The sequence below is a fragment of the Siniperca chuatsi genome, linkage group LG14 (genome assembly GCF_020085105.1).
Source record: "Siniperca chuatsi isolate FFG_IHB_CAS linkage group LG14, ASM2008510v1, whole genome shotgun sequence".
Lineage (NCBI taxonomy): Eukaryota > Metazoa > Chordata > Actinopteri > Centrarchiformes > Sinipercidae > Siniperca > Siniperca chuatsi.
Genome location: NC_058055.1, coordinates 3419528 through 3439070, shown reverse-complemented (window position 1 = coordinate 3439070; position 19543 = coordinate 3419528). Strand labels below are relative to the sequence as shown.

Below are 19543 nucleotides of genomic sequence, written 5' to 3'. Positions count from 1 at the left end.
AGATTGTGACATCTAGGTTTGGCGTTGAGGTAGTGAGAGTTTGTTCTGTTTATTCATCTTTTTGGCTACAAATGACAGATAAGCAGAGTGCGACACTGGATGGCTGTCCAGGCACATGGGGAACAAAAGCCTCACTTTTAATCAAGCGTGTCTTTCCCAGCTCTCTGAGGATCACTTTTCCCCTGTTTTCTTTTTGATTGTGATCCTCTTTTGGGTCATCCATCTGTACAGCCCAATAATCTGACCTGGGCAGATATGTAAGCTGAGCCACGGCCAGATCTCTAGATAATATGTAAAAAAAAAAAAAAAAAAACAATGCAGGGTTGAGGAGGGGGGTTGTTCAGCTGGGCTTGTTACGCAAGTCATTTCATGTTTTACCGCAACAATGATTTCATAAATAATCTAATTTTAAACACATTTATCCTAGCCTTAAATTCCTAACGCAGAAAAACACACTTGCTACAGTATGGTGTTAAAGCAGTAAAGAAATAATACAGCGCTTGTATGAAAGCTTTAAGCCTTTTTATGTCTTGGATTCATTTCTAAGGGTTTACCAAGGAAGGGCTTTGCCAGATTAACAGTATAAGAACAGGCAAACATCCTTCATGAATTATAGCCACAGAAGGCAAAGTAAAAAGATTTTACTGCTGGGCTGTAGAGACTGTAGTATATTGGATATAAAGCAAGATCTGCACAAATATCACTTCAATATTTTCCACATACGACTTCCTTATGCTTCCGTACCAGCTGGGTGTTGTTAGAGACAAAGTTCCAGAGGATGGTGTTGGTGCTCAGGTCACTGCCGGGCCCTGGGCTGTACGAGGCCTTCAGCACCACCATCTGACCCTTGATCACATCCATACTGGTTTGGGGCATCTGGATCTGGGCCCGTATGCCTGGATAGAGGAAGGGAAGAGAAAGGAAACTGATCAGGTTTTCATCCCTACTCAGTGTAAAGCTGAAAGAATCTGAATGAATCTTGCAAAGCTGACACAGTACTAAACATGTTTAGCATTTCATATTGTGTCATTGCAGATTCATGTTTAAATGTCACAACCACACATATTTAGATAAGTCATGATTTGATCCCACATCATTCATAACAACAACTAAAAATTAAGATTTGACATGCCATAAATGATAATAATGGCATCCATATCCAAACACGATTTTCTGCTAAGCATTGGAACTCTTGCGTGAATGTCAAGCCAAAGCCAAGTCTATACAGTGGGAAAAAAGGAAAAAAGCTCATTGGTAAGAGTTTTCAGCAGCTCACCATGTCTTTAGACATCTAATGTCTATTCATCATCCTGAAAAGCATAACAAATGCTGTTCCTACCAACCAAAGCTGGGAGAATATCCATGCAGGTGAGCACTTGTGGAGGTTAAGTCTTCATAATTCTACAGTACACACCTTCTAAGTTGATGTTAGTCATCAAGCTACAGAGCAGTCAAGCAGAAACACATTCCAGAACAACTGACACCCAAGAAGTCAATCTGCATGTCCACAGAGCTTTCCACTTTTCATGTCTAAAAGACTGGATCGGAGGGAATTATATGGGATTGTATGTGACGTTGATATGAGAGCAACAAAAAAAAAATAACACTGCAGACAAAAAAGAGGCTCTTTTACTAATAATGTCAAAATACACATCTCTGTATTTATTTACCTCACTATAGGCACAGTAGAAATTACCTAAAATAATTTCTCACAAAGCATGCTAGCACACAGCATACTAAAGGACAAGATGTAATGTAGGTATCATCATCATCTTGCTGCAATCTTCTTCCTTGTCACAGTACTGTACTGGTTAATCACAGGGGAAACCAAGAAGTAATAATGAGCTTTACCTGGATTCAGCTCATTATTGCAAGGTAGAAGTCTCTCTCTCTCTCTCTCTCTCTCTCTCTCTCTCTCTCTCTATATATATATATATATATATATATATATATATATATTATGTGAGCATTTAGTTGATTACTGCATTCAGTATCTCAGTTCAAGGTTAAACTATGATGTAGATAAAATAAATAACAAGGAGCGCGCTGGTGAATCCACCAGAGGCTGTAAAGTGGCACAGTAAGAAGACAACCTGAAATGAAGCGCTCAGGGGCTCACACAGAGGAAACTGTAGTTTGCATTTATGGCCAGAGAGGGGCAGCAGAGAGCCAAGACACGTCTGCTACGCTCGGAACCAAACAAGAAATACACTTTCATGTTTATATTTACACATTTTCTGTTGAAAATATATTATAGGTGATATCCACTTTAAAATGATTCAGCGTTTCACCAGTGAAGAAAATGACTTGCATTCATTCAAGTACACTCTAACTGTGTGACAGAACATATTTGACTGACGGTGTTTGTTAATACTAGTGCTTAGTTGACGCTCACGGTAAATGAGGGTTTTGACATCGTCTCAGATGAATGCCATTTCCTCCTTTGGTGAGAAATGATTTTGCTGCACATCTGCCCTTTTACTTCTCCATGTCCATCCCAGCAAGCATAACGACATAATCAGACAGAGAAGGTATAAAAGAAGATGAGCACAGGAGGAAGGCGACACACACCAGAGCAACTTCGTATTTGTTCTATATTTGATCCCTTTTTCTTCTCCATCACTCTCCCCTCACATAGCCTCTCCCCTGGTCTCTTTTTCTCTCTCATCTGTAACCTTTCCACCTGCTGGAAGTAACGAATTACATTTACTCTCAAAGTTGTTTTTTGTATACATGTACTTTTTTGAGTATTTTTAAAATACTTTTACTTAAAGCTAGGGTAGGTAATTTCAGAAGCCTTTTTTTGTTATATTTGTTGAAATTCTCTTTACATCCCGACAGCAATCAGTAAATCAAATGCTCTGAAAATAAAATGTAAAAAATATGGTATCAGTCACAGGCCTGTAATAAGCCCATCCAATACCTGCATGCTCTCTGCCCGAGCACTCATCGCGCATGAAAATGTGTTCGAGGGAGGCCTGAAGGGAGGGGGTGGGATTTTTTCAGTTGGATACTTCCAAAATCTAGCTGTCTCTTTCTAGTTTCTCCAATGTTACCTATAGCTTTAAGTAGGCTACTTTTCATCACAAGTGTTGTACTTCGCTGCATTTCAAAGGTGACATGGAAAGGTCCTGATAAACTGTGTGACGGTGGAACAGAAGAAAGGAGCCAAAGCAGCAGCGAGGTGACACTCTGCACTCCGCTGACACGCTGGAACACATGCATGCTCTGCACGGAGACGTTCGCCGAGTGTCAGGGTGTGGGGTGTGGGGGGACAGCGGCTGCAACCAGGCCGGGATAGCACTTAGTGAACAGTAGCACAACAATGCAATCAAATGAAGGATGACGTCATTATGGGTTAGGGTTATGGTTTTTATTGTACCTCAGCATCATTTAAAAAAAAAAGGTTGCACCACCTTAATTAATCACTGATTTATGGGGCGGCTGTGGTTTAGTGGTAGAGGGTCGTCCACCAATCGGAAGGTCGGCGGTTCGATCCCGGCTTCCCTCAGTCCACATGTCGAAGTGTCCTTGGGCAAGACACTGAACCCCAAATTGCTTCCGAGGGCTGTGCCTTCAGTGTGTGAATGATTAATTAGTTTCTTTGTACTGATGAGCAGTTCTGTCATCAGTGTGTGAATGGGTTGAATGTGATATGTAGTGTGTGAAGCGCTTTGAGTGGTCAGGAGACTTGAAAGGCGCTATACAAGTCCATTTACCATTTAATGCACCACCCGGTGAGCACGCTAAGTAGGCTAGCCTAACTTAAATCAAACACACCCACAATGTTGCGTGACCAACAGGTGCATGCTGGGTCTGGCTAAATATTAAATGCTAACATGCTAACATGCTCATGGTGGATCCTCCAGGCGACTCCTGCCTTCACCGAGGAACGTTCAGTGAAGTGTGAGGCCTTTCTGCTGTTTTTGACATTTTTACAGTAGTTTTACTTTTACTTGAGTAAAATTTATTTAAAGTAACAGTACTTTTTCTTAAGTACAATATTCTAGTACCGTTTCCATCCCTGAGAAAAGATGTACCCGAGTCATTTTTGATCAGTCTCACATAGCTGCCAGCTCTAAGTGTGTATGTGTGTGTTCATCAGAAAACATGCAATGTAGAAATGTGGCAGGCGTATTCACATTTTTAAAAATTGACGGGATTTCTGTGTGTGTTGTTGTGTGTGCTAACCAGTGTGACCGACAAGACCTTCATGTGAATGCTAATGCAAAAAGATGGAAATCTGACTAATGACATCCACTTACATGCACACACCCTCTTCATCCACTACACTGTACTCCAAAAATAGTGATTTTAAAGCCACACAATATTTCTACACACACATGTACCATGCATACTGTATTAGCCTGCTTCACTGGGAAAAGCAAGACGTTCCTACTAATTAGTTCCGTCGTTAGGGTGTCACAATTGTCACTAACAAGAATATTTCTCTATGCACAGGAAGTGATGCAATCAAATGTAAGTGCAAAGTCCAATACAAAAGTGTGAAGTAGTGTTCTGTCCAGACCCATCAGTGATAGCTGAACCTCTTCACTAACTCTGCACCAGCTGGCACTACAAAGAAGAAACTTGGTCTACTAACGTTATGGTACATGACTTCTGGGTGTTGAAGTCCTCAGTATTCAAATAGTTGCCTCAGGCTTGCTGCCATTTGGGGCCACCAACTTTCAGAGTTCCCTACTACTTTAAAGTCCCAATGAAACCGCATTTTAGTGTCCTACTTGCTTAATTTGTGCTTTCCTCTGAAAAAGAATATTAGGGTGGAAACACTGAATATAATATACAGAGTAGGATGTCAGCTAAAGAGAGAAAGACAGATTGATGTGGTGTGGTGCGATTGTTAAAAAAAACAACATATAAAGCTCTAAATGATTGAGTTTTTAAATACAGCGCCTGCTCCTGCTATTTTGGCCACTTGGGGGCAGTGAAAACAAGTTGTGGGCACAGCATTGACATATCATCATCTTTAAAGTTGATGTGGTGAACTTGTTAGCAAACAGTTGCTTATTTACACATCCAGCAGAAACGGAGCAGCATTATCATTCATTTCAAGTCATGTTCGTGTCACCTGATGAATGTAAGCGTAATATTCTCTCTGTTAGCTCTGTTTTTGGTCTCCACCAGCTCCTGAGGGAAATATCTGGCTGTTTAGCTGCTAAATGCTCCACCATGTTCACCAGCTAGGCAGTACCTGTGTCTGCCTGCTGAGCAGGTAGTGTAGTCTGAAAACGATGCTATGAGAGCGGTGAGAAGCTGTGGGGCAGACAGCTAAACAATGAGCTGAAAGTCATTATAAAGCTCCGAAAAGCCGAGGGGAGCTACAGCTTCAGGTGATAATTCTCTGTAGGTTCATCAATACGAGTGAGCAACATCCTAAAATACAACTTGTCTAATTCAAAAAACAAAACTTGGCACAAAATCATTTGCTTTGGAAAAAAAGATTACAATCTGGGTTTTCCCTGGATTTAATAAAAATCCAGCTGTAAGAGTCAGTATTAAATGAATGACCTCATGTTATTTCTAATGAACACCTCTTACGCTTTCTTGGAAGAGCTGAAATTAGAACCACAATGCACAATGTAAAGAGATCTCTACAGAGAGTAGGTGTAGGTATCATTGTCTGTCACTGTGGAGACGGATGGAGCTGATAGTGACAGTGATGAGAGAGACAGAGAATGTGTAAGTAGGCTATACTCCTTCAAAAGCATGGTTTCTAATAAAGAGTCATGCCACTGAAGATATTACGATATAGACAGAGGTGAGGAAGGAGATGATGAAAGGAAAGAGATGAACAGTGGAAGAAGGAAGGGTTCTAAAAAGGAGGAGAAAGGAAGGACAAGAGATGGGAAACAAGATGAAGAGATTCATTGTGTTGCTCTTAAGACCCTAAGAAGATTTGCTGTAGCAGTGGGAAGCAGACCTCTTGTCTGGAGAGGTGCTGACTGATGGATGGATGGATGGATGGATGGATGGATGGATGGATGGATGGATGGATCAGTGGACATGTATAGATGACAGAAAGAGGCTTAAACATAAACGCAATGAGTCACTGTGGAGCAGCTCTCTGATGATTGCAGTAAGCCTGTAACTGACTCCACTGAGTGGTTGCTGTAAGTCTCAGAGAGACGGATGGATGGATGGACAGAGGAATGGATTTGACATTAAATAAGAACCTCTGGGACAAGGAAGATGCTATGAAAGACACCACAACCAAATCATCGACCTGTATCCTTAAAGCAACAGCAAGTGGGGTTTGAATGGTTGGACTTGAATGAATGAATGAATGAAATGCTACGTCAGTGAATTACTGGAAGAGTTTGACATTTTGGGAAATACCTATTTATTTCTTCGATACCACTCTCATGTCTGTACACTAAATATGACGCTACAGCTAGCAGGCAATTAGCTTAGCTTAGCATAAAGACTGGAAACAGGGGGGAACAGCTAGCCTGGCTCTGTCCTAAGATAACAGAATTCACCTACCAGCACCTCTAAAGCTCACTGACTAACACACAATATCTTGTTAATTTAATCAGTACAAAAAGTGTAAAAATAACTAATTGTGGTTTTATGGGGGGGTTATGTGGCAGACTATATCTTGACCTGCTCCCTGTCTTTGTGCTAAGCTAACTGTCTCCTGGCTGCAGCTTCATATTCAATGGACAGATATAGTTTTATCAATAGTCTCATCTAACGCTTGGCAAGAAAGCAAATAAGCATATTTCCCAAAATGTTGAACTATCCCTTTAAGTGTCTTTGTGGGGTCAGTCCAGCTTTGCACGGATACGGTGCATGCTTACTCACTATTGTAGAAAATTTAGTATTTTGTTCTAAAACTGTTAATTTGTGACCTGTAGTGTGCATACAAGACTTCCCAGCAGGGATCATCGGGGAAAATGGGCCAAATCTTCAGCCCCTCATTAGTGTGGATGGGCAGCTCTTCATAGCCTGATCAGGCTGGTGTGTTTTTTTCCATAGAAATCTTGCCAAGTGCTGCTTTAAGAAGATTTCCTGACAGAAATCCTCCCTGATTCCGATGAGAGTGCACCCCACCGGAGGAAAAGATGAATGAATGTATGGAAGCATGGAAAATGGAGGGATACATAGAGAAACGAACAAGGCCGCGGGGATCACGTTCATAACAGTCACTCTTCACTCTTAATTTGGTCAGCGAGGCTTAATCTTAATCTTTCCCACTGTGGCAGGTCTGAAACACACTCTGCAGGCTTCATGACGATTGGCTTTAAATATTCCATGGTGACTGATGGCAGGGCAGATGGGAGCGAGTTTGTTCAGTATGAAGAGAATGGAGCGAGTAATGAGGTCTGGATGGGTCTCACTGGAGGTAATGGGGTAATTTCACTAAGTCTGATTTAACAAGGTGTTTCATGAGGAGGTGGACGAGCTTTTAATCATCTTTCTGCCTTTACAGGTGAGTATGCACTTGTAACAGGACTTTATGTAGTCAACACTTTGGAAGGTGGATGTTTGGAAACATGATAGTAGGCTTAAAGAAGTGGTTTCCAACCCGTTTCACACCACAGCACTCTTTCAAAGGGCTTTTTTTGTCCTGGCACCCGAGCCACCCAACCCGCATGTATATACACAGATGCTTATCATTTTTAACGGTTTTAGATTTAATATTATCATATTATATTATCAATGTTAAGTAATGAAATAAACACTGACTACATTTAAATATGCTAATATGTTAAATGTATTTCTGTCATTTAATTCAAAATCAAAATGAGCTTATATTTAAGTTGTACAAGGACAAACTAACGAAACGAAACAAAACAAAAGGTTGCAAACATTTTAATGGAACAGATGGGGCGGCTGCCTCTCTCTCGGGTGTGGGGAGAGAGAGCACAACCCGCAGGTCGGACTCCACTGACAGGGATTATTTTCATGTATGACAGGGATGTCCTTTAGTATCCTTCTGGCTCTGCACGTGCACCTCACCGATATCTCTGATGCTCGGTAGGTTGGTACCAACGATCTTCTGAGCGGTTTTAATCACCAGCTGCAGAGCCCTCCGGTCCTGGGCCATGCACATCCTGTGCCAGTGATGTTTCCAGTCAGGATGCTTTCTGTTGCTCCTCTGCGAAAAGTTAATAAGAACTTGGCACGGAAATTTTGCCTTCTTAAGTTTCCTTAAGAAAAGCCGACTCTGAGCTTTCTTGACCAGTGTGGAGATGTGAGAGGACCATGTCAGGTTCTCTGTGATGCTGATTCCCAGGAACCTAAAACTGTTCACCTGCTCCACCTCAGCTCCACTGATGTAGACAGGGGTGTGTGTCTTTGCCTTCTTTTTCCTAAAATCAATGATCAGCTCTTTGGTTTTGCTGACGCTGAGCAGTAGTCTGTTCTCTGTGCACCAATCTGCAAGATTGTTGATTTCCCACATATTAATGCATCAATAATTATAATTCACTAGTATAATATACATTATTCTGAAATGAGCCATTCTGCATGAATGAAACGAGTACTTTTACTTTTTGTACTTGAAGTAAAATTTTGAATGCAGGACTTTTATTTGTATATGTCTACATACTATGGTTTTGCTACTTTTATTTAAGTAAAAGATCTGAGAACTGATTTGAGTTTGGTTGGTGGCCTTCAGTCCTGTCAGACTGTGCTGAGGGCTGAGATGTGGCTGCATTTCTTTGAGCTCTGTTTACCATGTCACATCTTTCCAGCGCCGCTGTGACTGTCACTGTGCTTCTGTACACTGTAAAGCGTGTTATGTTACTATGACAACCAGCAACCGTGAGTTGTCACGTCAATAACTGCGGCATAACTGCATATTAAACAAAGTTTGTAATATGGTGATTTTGACATTTCTTACTTTTTTCTTCTGTTTTGATATGTTTGAAATCCTAACATAACATAAAACATAATTAATGTAAATATTGGCAATTTTTTTTATGTGGTGAAATGTTATTAAAAACCCACCCACTTTGGGAACCACCGGCTTAAGGTAAACATTTGATTTGAGAAAAGTGTTGGTAGAAATAAGGTGAGATACTGTAACAGTTAAAGATGTTTAACAATAGGGAAAAAAGTGGGAGTGAATAATAAAAGACTGGACTCCTGGCGGAAATATCAGCCATCTGCAAAATTCCAGTTAATCGCTGAGATGTATCAGCCTCCAGACAAATTAATATTCATCTACAGCTCCAGACAGAAATCTGTAGCCCTCAGTATATCAGCTGAAAATAAGGAAGTGTCCACTGCACCCATTTCTTATTTTTTTTTAAAATGTCTGTTATTCTAAGTGCAGTAAGCATTAAAAAAAAAAAAAATGAGCTAATGTTTTACTTTGTTTTAAAGGACCAGTGTGCAGGATTTAGTGGCATCTAGCAGTGAAGTTGCAGATTGCAACCAACTGAATACCGCTCGCCTTCCGAGCGTGTAGGAGAAACTATGGTGGCCGTGAAACTTGTGAAAAATGCAAACAGCCCTATCTAGAGCCGGTGTTTGGTTTGTCCGTTCTGGGCTACTGTAGAAACATGGCGGTGCAACATGGCAGCCTACGTGGAAGGGGACCTGCTTCCTCTATAGATATAAACGGCTTATTCTAATGTAACGAAAACACAGGTTATTATTATTATCACCTTATTTTCAGGTGATTAAACGCTAACTAAAACTTATACTTATACATATTATATTCCATTTCTGCAAACAGATCCTCCTAAATGTTCCACACTGGACCTTTAAGTATTTTATTTGTATTTTCTACTAGTGTGCTGTGTTTTACACAGTTTTCTTATTTTACATGTTCTTAAGGTGTTTTTATGTTTTGATGAGCTAAAGACTATTTCCACTCTGGTGGACCATAAAGTTGTATTCTATTTTATTTTGTTTATCTCATTTCATAATAATAATAATAATAATAAAAACAAAAACAATTCCAATTCCATGTGCATAGAAACAAACTTAAACCTTGCCATTGATTATGCCTAATATTGTTCATGAGGACAGCAGGAAATGTTAGAATATTCAGCAGGACTGCATGAAAAAAAATTAAAGCAGTAGGTTTGAGAAACAAATACTGAAACATCAGACTTCACTTACTATATTATCACAAGCCCTGTATATTATTTTGATAATATTCCTATAATATTCATGTCAGGACAGGATACATTTCCTACAACATTTCTGGCAGGATTTAGATTTTACAGTAAGCTTATAACATACTTTACTTTCTAGTATGTAATTTCTAACAACAGCATAATGCTTTAAAAATATCCATAAAGTAACTTTACTTTCAAAGTTAATTTCTTTGTTATCTGTTTTGCATTTCGTGACTTTATACAACTATACGAATGAAAACAGAAGTACACACGTGGCCGCGGCCGTTCACCGGTGTGAAACTAGCAACCTGTGAGTAAAACTAGTGATAAAACCAGGAGAATGTACTGAAGATGGTCTTTAATGCCACATACAACTTGTGTTGTTTTATACAACTGACTGTACAAAATAGGGCTAGGCTAATATCACAATATGAATAATATTGATATACAATTATCACAATATGGCAAATGTATGCAAAATTACATAAAAAAAACAACCAAACTAATGTTAGGTAAAGAATGTAATGCGTGACCTCTGTTCCAGTTTTATTATTGTAAAACTCATTATATAATAACCTCATTTTCAATTACAACTTCACCAAAATTATTCTATTCTATTATATTCTGTTCTATTCTGTGTGCACTTGGTTTCCAGTATGCTAATTATATTAAAGCTGGAAAAACAGTTCTGTTTAAGAGGTCAGGATATTACACAAAATTCCACTGTAAACGGTTTCCTGGTAGCAAAACAAAACGTTTGGCTCATAATGCACTGTCAGCAACAATACAATCAGGCTGCTTCATCGTTATTGGGAGCAACAGTAAAATCGAGCTGTTTCTTTGGAAATCAACCAGCTCAGCCACACATTACTCATGCATCAGTAGGTGTTGAATTCAGTGTTCTGAAAAAGGCAATCATGTGTAGTTATAATGTAGTTAAGGACTCAATACAGTGCAAATGTGTGGATAGGACATGAGCCAACCAGTCAGTGTTGAAAACATCGGATGAAACGGTCATCTAATTCCTCCGCTGAGTGTTTGACCCTCAGAGCCAGGTGTATATTGTACACATGAGTTGGTTGGCATTCTTCTGAGCGCACAGCAGAGCCACTTCTTTCCCTTGATGAAAATAGTTGGCTGTGATTGTGTTTCTGTATGCGCCAATCTCCTAATTACAGGAAACACTTCAGATTGAGCCTGTTTACATGCCTTACTGCAGATAAAGCAGAGGCCAAGCAGGGTGGGCTTAACAAGCGTCTTTCATGCTAAAAAGATGGGTGGAGTGGATCAGTCACTTCCTCTGAGAGCGTTATCAGCTACTTCGAGTAAACTGCTAACGCGAGTGAGGTAGAGAAACAGATGGAAAATGAGAATGTCAGAGGTAAGGTGTTGTGAAGTTTCTTTCTACATCCTACTTTCAAATACATCTGGTCACAACGGTTCACGATGTTGTATGTGAAGAAGAAGCTTCAGAAAAAAATCGAACTCTACAACAGCTTCATTAAAGAATGCGAGGGTGACAGGATGAGAACAAGAGCAATAAAAGGCAGAGCGGAGAGAAGGGGACAAGATGATATAATCTGGATGATCAGCAGTGAGAAGTAGTTCATTGTCACAAAGATGTCCCAGTGGAGGACAACTGAGTCCTCTCTCTGGAGGCTGGGTGGAGACGTGATGCTATGCCATCATGGAGATAAACTACTGAACCAACTCATGGGACAGCTTATCCCAATTTCACCAGATCTGACTTTGTATTGGTGGTTCTTCTGTCATCAGAGTCGGAGAAAATATGTGTGAGCATCAGGAGTTAGATCAAATGACAGCATGTCACGTTGTTAATATTTAGATGAATGTCTGCATGTAGCAGTTTCACGTTTGCCTATGTGTCAAGAAGCTGACAATACGAGGTGTTACAGAAGCTTTCAGGCGGCTGGAAAAGGTTCATCTAGTCTCAGAAATACAGTCAGAGGTATTTCTCACTGGCAGATTAGTGTAGCCTCGTCAGTAAGCGGCTCTACTTCCTTCCTTGGAAGGGTCAGGTGGTGTCAGATGTGACCTGTCTTGGCAAAAATGGCAAGTGACGCCTATTTGACACATATTTCATGACTTTTCTTTAACAACTAGAGGTAACGGTTGCTCAGAGGAGGCCCACATGAATGTGAGGTTGGTCTATGATAAAAAAAAAAAAGAAAGGAGAAAGCTGTTGACAAAAATCTGAAAAGCTCTATTGGCCATTTTGTATTGCACTTTTAAGACGGTCCCTGACTTCAGCTCTTCAGCTCCCCCCCACTGTCAAGTGACCAAGGTGTCTGGCTTCAATATCAGATCACGGCTGAGTAACATCAGTGAAGCTTTATCCTGCACCGCACAACTAATCTGGTGAAAACTGATGAAAAGTTATCGAGGATGAACCTGCTGAATGTCTGAGTATCAGACAAGCTCCATGTTTTTAGCCTGCAGCCTGTAAGTTTACAGTTTATCAAATCTGCATCATGGAAAGTCCTGCTGCTTTGGCTGCTAGCAGTTCCTGTTCACAGTGTGCAGACGACGTCACCTGGATTACTCTGATCCTGAAGAAAAGTCTGAATCTCATGATTATGAGACAAGATCTGGAGTTATAAAGAACGCTCTTTTTATATGATTTCTAAACAGACTTTATCTTCAATGGACACCAGAGATCCTACCAACACTGTAACGAGTGAGTTCTACTGTAGTAGCAGTGTGTGTATGATGTGTGTGTGTTTCAATCTGACACGTATGACTCTAAAAAGTGTGTCCATCGTGTGACACGTCAGTGGGACTATTACTACAAAATTTCACACATTCCCAACCACCCATAACATATAAATGTACAATAGTTATTTTATGTTCTGTACATTAGTTAAGCATTCACACTCACAGAATTCTCTTTCCAGCACTGAATTATTTAGTCACACACCTAACATCACACCGTCCCAGCTAAAACACATGCAGACAAAACTACTTTCACCCTATACCTCTAACATGTACAAACTATGCATATTCAGTTTATGAATATTTAATAGCACACATTAAGAACAAACTAACCAAGTACTGCCTATAGATACAATTCAACAAACAGAAAAATAAGACAGACAACATACAGTGCAAATATTTCCGCCTCAAAAAGGTGGTTTTACTGTATGGTGGTGGATATAATTTAATTTCAGAATTCCCAGGTATCCTATTAAGTAAAGGTATTTTTGACACAGACCAAGAATGGATTAACTAAGGGGCTCTGGGGCAAAAATGAGCTGTGTTCCCACCTTTCCTCCCAAACAATAGCTATGCTCCACTCACTCTTCACATTCACAGAAATAATGCATGAGTAATCCCATTACAGTGAGAATCAAAAAAGTGCCCACTTTAGATATTTTTCTGAATCTTAATATTGTTATGAAGACATTTGGTCCTAACAAAGATAGAAGTACAAGAGTACTCAAACACACGCACAGAAACACATACTGTACAGCTTCTCGTTCAGAAAGAGGGCTCAGGGCTAAAGGCCGAGGCAGAGCTCGTCATCTGATAACTGCGACTGCCATTCCTTCCAGTATAATTAAAGGAGAGACACAGCGGTGGGACTCTTGGAGAGGAAGAATGTGTCGTCTCTGTCCTCGAGCTGCAAAAGTACGAGCCAGTCATCAGCTGGATACACAGAGAGAGAGAGGAGAGGAGAGGAGGAGGGAAGCATCTGCTTAATTGGGAGAACAGAGATAGTATGAGGCCAGGAGGGTCAGCAGTGTGTGTGTTTGTAGCTGTAGAAGTATGTGTGTGCGTTCAAGCACGAGTTTATGTTTATGCATTTCCATCTACCTATGATACACATCTCAAATTCTGGACCGCTTCCCTTTCCAGCAGCAAATGTGACTTCAGATGCATACTGAATGCTTTACTGTCTGACTTCATCCTGTACGCTGACTATGTAAACATATAGAGAGACATGTAGAGTCTATAGTCTACTTCACTGTGAGGAAGGTCCTGATGTCCTTGCATTGTGTGAAAGCACGTACAGTATTTGTCTTGGTCACAATGGCTTACTATGGCGATGCAATGAGCGACCTTCCTTACTGCTTGCATGTGCCACATAATCAGAATTTCTTTAACCATAGATTTTAAAAATGAAGCCGTATACATGTTTAACCTGGGGTAAAAATGACACGTTTGTGTTCGAAGCCACTAGAATCAGTTCATTTCTGAGAACTGAGCAATTAGGGAAACTTGGCTGCAGTGTTTGTCAGTGGGGAAAAACTGGCCATAGATAAATTTCTCATCACTACTGGCAATTAGCCAATCAGATGTCTGTTCTTCTATATTTCCCTACTGATATGATTTGGTTTCATAAACAATAATTCTGCCTGGCAAATGAAAAATAGATCAGAAGTTGATTGCAGCAATTCCCAGCTTCCCAGCTCTCTTTTGTTTGTGCTAGCAACATGGAGATGGCCATGTTGGTCAGTCAGTAAGGCAGTCCCCCGCTTTGGTCCAGACTGAAATGTGTCAACTATTGGATGGATTGCCATGAAAATTTGACTAGATTGATTAGCACAAACGTTTGTGACACTCGTGGTTCCAAGATGATGTATCCTAATGAGTTTGATGATCCCTTGACCGTAGCGCAGGGGTTTCCAAAGTCTGACACTGAGTCAACTGCCTTGATTGCCTCCATTAGCTGTGTGTCACAGCCACCGCTGCAGCTGCAGCTGCTAACCCTGTTGGTAAGCGGGCGAAATTAGCAGGCTTCCCGTTGTTTTCAGAACACCAGCATGCATCTGTCCCTTTCACCTCACGGAGTCTCTGTACCCCACCGCCCACCCCTCCTTGACCTCACCCACGCCCGCCTGGGGAGCTTGAAAACCTCTGCTTTAGCATGCTAACATGGTAAACTAAGATGGTGAACATTATACCAGCTAAACATCACCATGTTAGCATTGTCATTATAAGCATGTTAGCTTCCTGACATTAGCATTTAGCTCAAAGCACCGCTGTGCCTAAGTACAGCCTCACAGAGCCGCAAGCATGGCTGTAGACTTAGTCTTGTTATTAGAAAGACTGCAGGAATAGGGGGACCAGGCGTCCCACTTTACTGGTCATACCTTAATGTGGTCTTCTGTATAAACATTGCCAGAGGTTCACTCTACCTCATGTGAGACTTCTCTGTGTCTTAATTTGATCCAGTGGGGTGTACTACATTTACTCACTGGCCTCTAATTGGTCAGATTATGAAAGCCTTCCGTTCAAGGAGCTTTGTTGTTAATCAAGTGACGGAAGTCTGAAAAAACAGTTGCATCTCTCAGAAAAATAATAAAACTAATGTAATACTGTGTCTGTAGTGGCAGTAATCCAGTACTGTCTAGTAAAGCCATGTTATCAATCACGTAAGCCACAATTCACAAGGACTGTGGTTGGGCTACATTGTCAGTATTTTGAGCATGACTCACTGTATGCTTTTTTTAAAAATGCACTTTAGTTAACTGACGCTTTACAGTTCTGCTGCCAGTTAGGGAAAAATTAGGTTGAACTTGAAGACCACACTCATTATGTAGTAAAAATACATTTTTAATAGGTTGGTTTTTAAGGCTATCATACACCACTGGCTAATGTGCTAAGAGTGTACAGAACATCAATCCTACAGGCAACACTTTTTTTAATAATGACCCTGCAAAACATACCGTCCAGCAAAAACATACAGTTAATAAATTATTTGGACTATTTGTCTGTGATCACCCAACACAGGAATAGATGTCTTATAAACAATGGTTGGAAATCAGTTAAATCCGTTGTTGTAGTTGAGGGTATGCTCTGAAAAAATGCCAGCCTCCTCACTCCTCCTCAGTTGCGTCTGTCTCTTAAAGGCAATACCTACGTAAAAACACATAATTAGTGCTCAAAGCCAAGATACAAATGTAATCTGAGCTTTGTACCATACACAAAAGAGTGCACATCATTTGCACTATAAATGCATGGTTATGTGATTATAATCACACAAACATAATCGTATAGTGTTCACATGAATCCCGTCTTACTTGCAATATTGTCATAATTACATTACAATGATGTTGCAAACATGCTCATTAGTGCTGAGAAAGATGATACTATAGCTCCTGCAACAGACACATTTCTGCATATTTTTTGTACTTAACGAATAAAATGATTCTTATTCTCATATCTCTGTTCTCATAATCTTATGCAGCAGTCTTCAAGTGCCAGTGTCATGTACAGGTTTCTGATAGCAGCTGAGCCTTTAGCAAGACCAGAGCGCTTTGGTTAATTGGAGCTGCCTTCCATCTGATCAAGACACCATGGGAACTGAGGGAGAGGAGAAATTACTGAAAATCTGTCAATTGAAAGAGCTTGAGGCTCTTATTGAACACATACTGCTGATAAAAAGCCAACCTCATCCATCCAACATGTTCAGTCTTATCAGGTGACAGAAACAATGGCACCTCAATTCCAATCTAGCTTTAGACAAAAAAAAAAAAAAAAAAGTCATGCCTGCAGCCATGGCACTAACTTAACAGCCAAAGTCTAAAACTGTTCTGCTTTCATTAGAAGTGGGTCTGGACAATCTTAAAAAAAAAAGAAGCAATAGGTCACATCCTCTATAAAAAATGAAGGACTGCCTCACACCCTTCTACACGCACGCACACACACACGCACAATTCCTCTGCATTGTGTGGATTATGGCAGGGAGGAAAAAGCTGGGCCTCTTGATACCGCTGTGATGGAGCTTTATTCCAGGATTAGCCTGTTTGTCTTGGTAGGTAGTGTTAAAGTGAAGTCCAGTAAGTGGGGGTCAGACAGGAAGTAGCCCACACTGAGTCACCAACAGCCTTTAACACACTCTCTGCTGGCTGACTACTCCCACATTTGAATACTCATTGACCTCTACTTATGTGTAGTAATGTTATCAGGAAACATTTTACAATGGATACAAAGCTAATACCATTAAGAATACATTGTAAGATTGATGTAGGCTTATTGTTCCAAATAAACAATGTATTATTCTTTGCTCATTTAAGAAATGTAATAGCATTACCTATTACCTATTACCATCCTTTGTTGCACTACTAGTAGGGTGGAATATAGGTTTGGAACAACTCAATAGCCCTTACTCAGTACAGATTACACCATAATCAAACTCGCATCCTTGGGAGTTCAAACTGGAAGTTGAATTCAGGAGTCCTCCATTTGTAATTGGGACAACAGCGTACTGAAATCACCAGCTCAGCCAGGCTCTGGAGATTACACTTCAACACTACTAATAATAATAACCTCAACTCATAGGTCAGCTCACTAGCGTTTCAAGAGCTTTCACAACACAATGGCAGTGAGATGCAGTCAACAAATACTTGTTATTCTCACTGTAATGTATATTTCTATGCCAATGTTCATTTTCATTTATATATACAGTAGAAGTGTGATGCAATCTACATATAAGGAGCCAAAAATACACAGAGGCAGCGCTACATTAGTCTAATAAAACACAATTTGGCATTACCAGATTATTATTAAATCAACTCAGAGAACTAATGTTAGCTTACAGAAGTTATTATATCTAATGTTTAAAACTCTATGGAGACATCAGTGTCACCAATAAATGACCGAAGAGCTTGCCGAGGTAAGACCGTTCTCATCGAGATGTCAATGGACATCTCACCTGGCTAGTGGGTCCTCATTTCTCTGAAAATGTTGGAGCGAATTTGCAAGTAGACATTATTTTGATACATTAACCACATATTAAAAATCTGAACAGTTAATTTCTCACCTGAAAATATAAAATCTTGATTTGGTGACACAATAACAGATGCAGGTCTGGCTAAAATTCTCCGCCATCGGTTGTGGTTGATGTGAAAGGCATGCCGGGATATTTGTCTACCACAAGTTCACACAAAGCATCTGTGATTTAAAGAAGGTGACGCTGATAACTGATATATTAATTTGTACACTAATAGCTGTGGTACTTGGAAAAGTAATAAACAACTACAACTTTACAGTACAGCTGAAATATCGCTTAGCTCAAAGCGTCTGCGTTGGCGTACTTGTGTGGACCATGTTTGTGCCCTTAATCAGTGTCATTTTGAAAAACGCAGAAGCTCGAGGCAACATATCGTGCATTTATTCAAAATCTGAGCAGCAGGACACAGACAGTAAGGGTGGGAAGGCTGGATATGCCTGAATAGTGTCATATATTTGATTTGTTCATGGAGACACTGACAGCTGTGAAGATCAAACCGGACGATACGGACAGAAGACAGGTGACACGGACATCATTAGATCATGGTGAATTCAGCCCAGGGTTATTCTACCACATTTCCCTCCTCCTACTACTAGAGTATGACCTTACATGAATGTGTGTGTATGTGTGTGTGAGACACACACAGAGAGAGAATGAGTATGTTGACATCAAAATCAGTCTTTAATCTGGGAACCTTGGTATCATTTGTCCATGTTATTAATAATAATAATAATAATAATAATAATAATAATAATAATGACAAACTTTATTTATATAAGATGGTGTAGTCCCACATTCGTCCAGGAGTGTTCCATCATAGAAAAGGTTTCAGTCGTAGTCATCTGGACGTCATTCTCAATTGTGAAAATGGTCTGAGAACTCAGAAATGTAAGCTACTCTGTGTTGCTTAAGCCGTGCCCTCAGGAAGAAGTCTTCCTGAGTGCTGTTTACCCTGCCTAGTTTCACTTGAAACTGACCTTCTTTTGTTTCCATGATGGCCCAGTAATCAGGCCTATTGTTTTCTGGCTGCACCTCCCTCATCACTATTAAGTACCTGATTAGCATATGATTGGCTTGCAAGTAGACATTATTTTGATACATTAACCAATATATATTGGATTGGTGTTAATACACTGTGGTAAACGGTTGTCAAATTGAATCTCAGACCACCATTTCTGTTTAAAGAGGGGTTTTCTTTTTTCACAAAAATGGCTTCTTTGACTCCTCTTTCAAACCAACTCTTCTCTCTACTTAGAATCTTCACCTCACTGTCTTCAAATGTGTGGTTTGTAGCTTTTAGATGCAAATGCACGGCGCTCTGCAATCCTGAGTTAGTGTGTCGTCTGTGTTATTAAAGTCTTTTGTGAAGTGGCTGTTTAGTCTCACCTATGTACCGTTCTTTGCAGTTTTCCTCACTGCATTGAATTGAATAAATTACATTGCTCTGTTTTTGTGTGGGCATCTTGTCCTTAGGACGAACGAGTTTCTGTCTGAAAGTGTTGCCTGGTTTAAAGAAAACAGGAACATTGTGCTGTCTAAAGATCCTTTGTAGTTTCTCAGACAGTCCAGATACACACACATATTATATATATATATATATATATATATATTTCATACAAAATGTGCCACTCAACATGCTTTACATTTAGAAATAATTAAAAACAGGAAACACAAATGTAAACTGAAAAGA

The 19543-nt window shown here is 40.1% G+C and overlaps 1 protein-coding gene across 1 annotated transcript in view; it reads right to left on the bottom strand.

Moving 5' to 3' along the window:
- Nucleotides 1–19543, bottom strand: part of esama (endothelial cell adhesion molecule a) — a 64639-nt gene that overhangs the window by 7513 nt on the left and 37583 nt on the right. Inside the window, 1 exon segment of the mRNA XM_044222043.1 lies at nucleotides 745–896. Within this exon segment, the coding sequence (XP_044077978.1) occupies nucleotides 745–896 (152 nt within the window).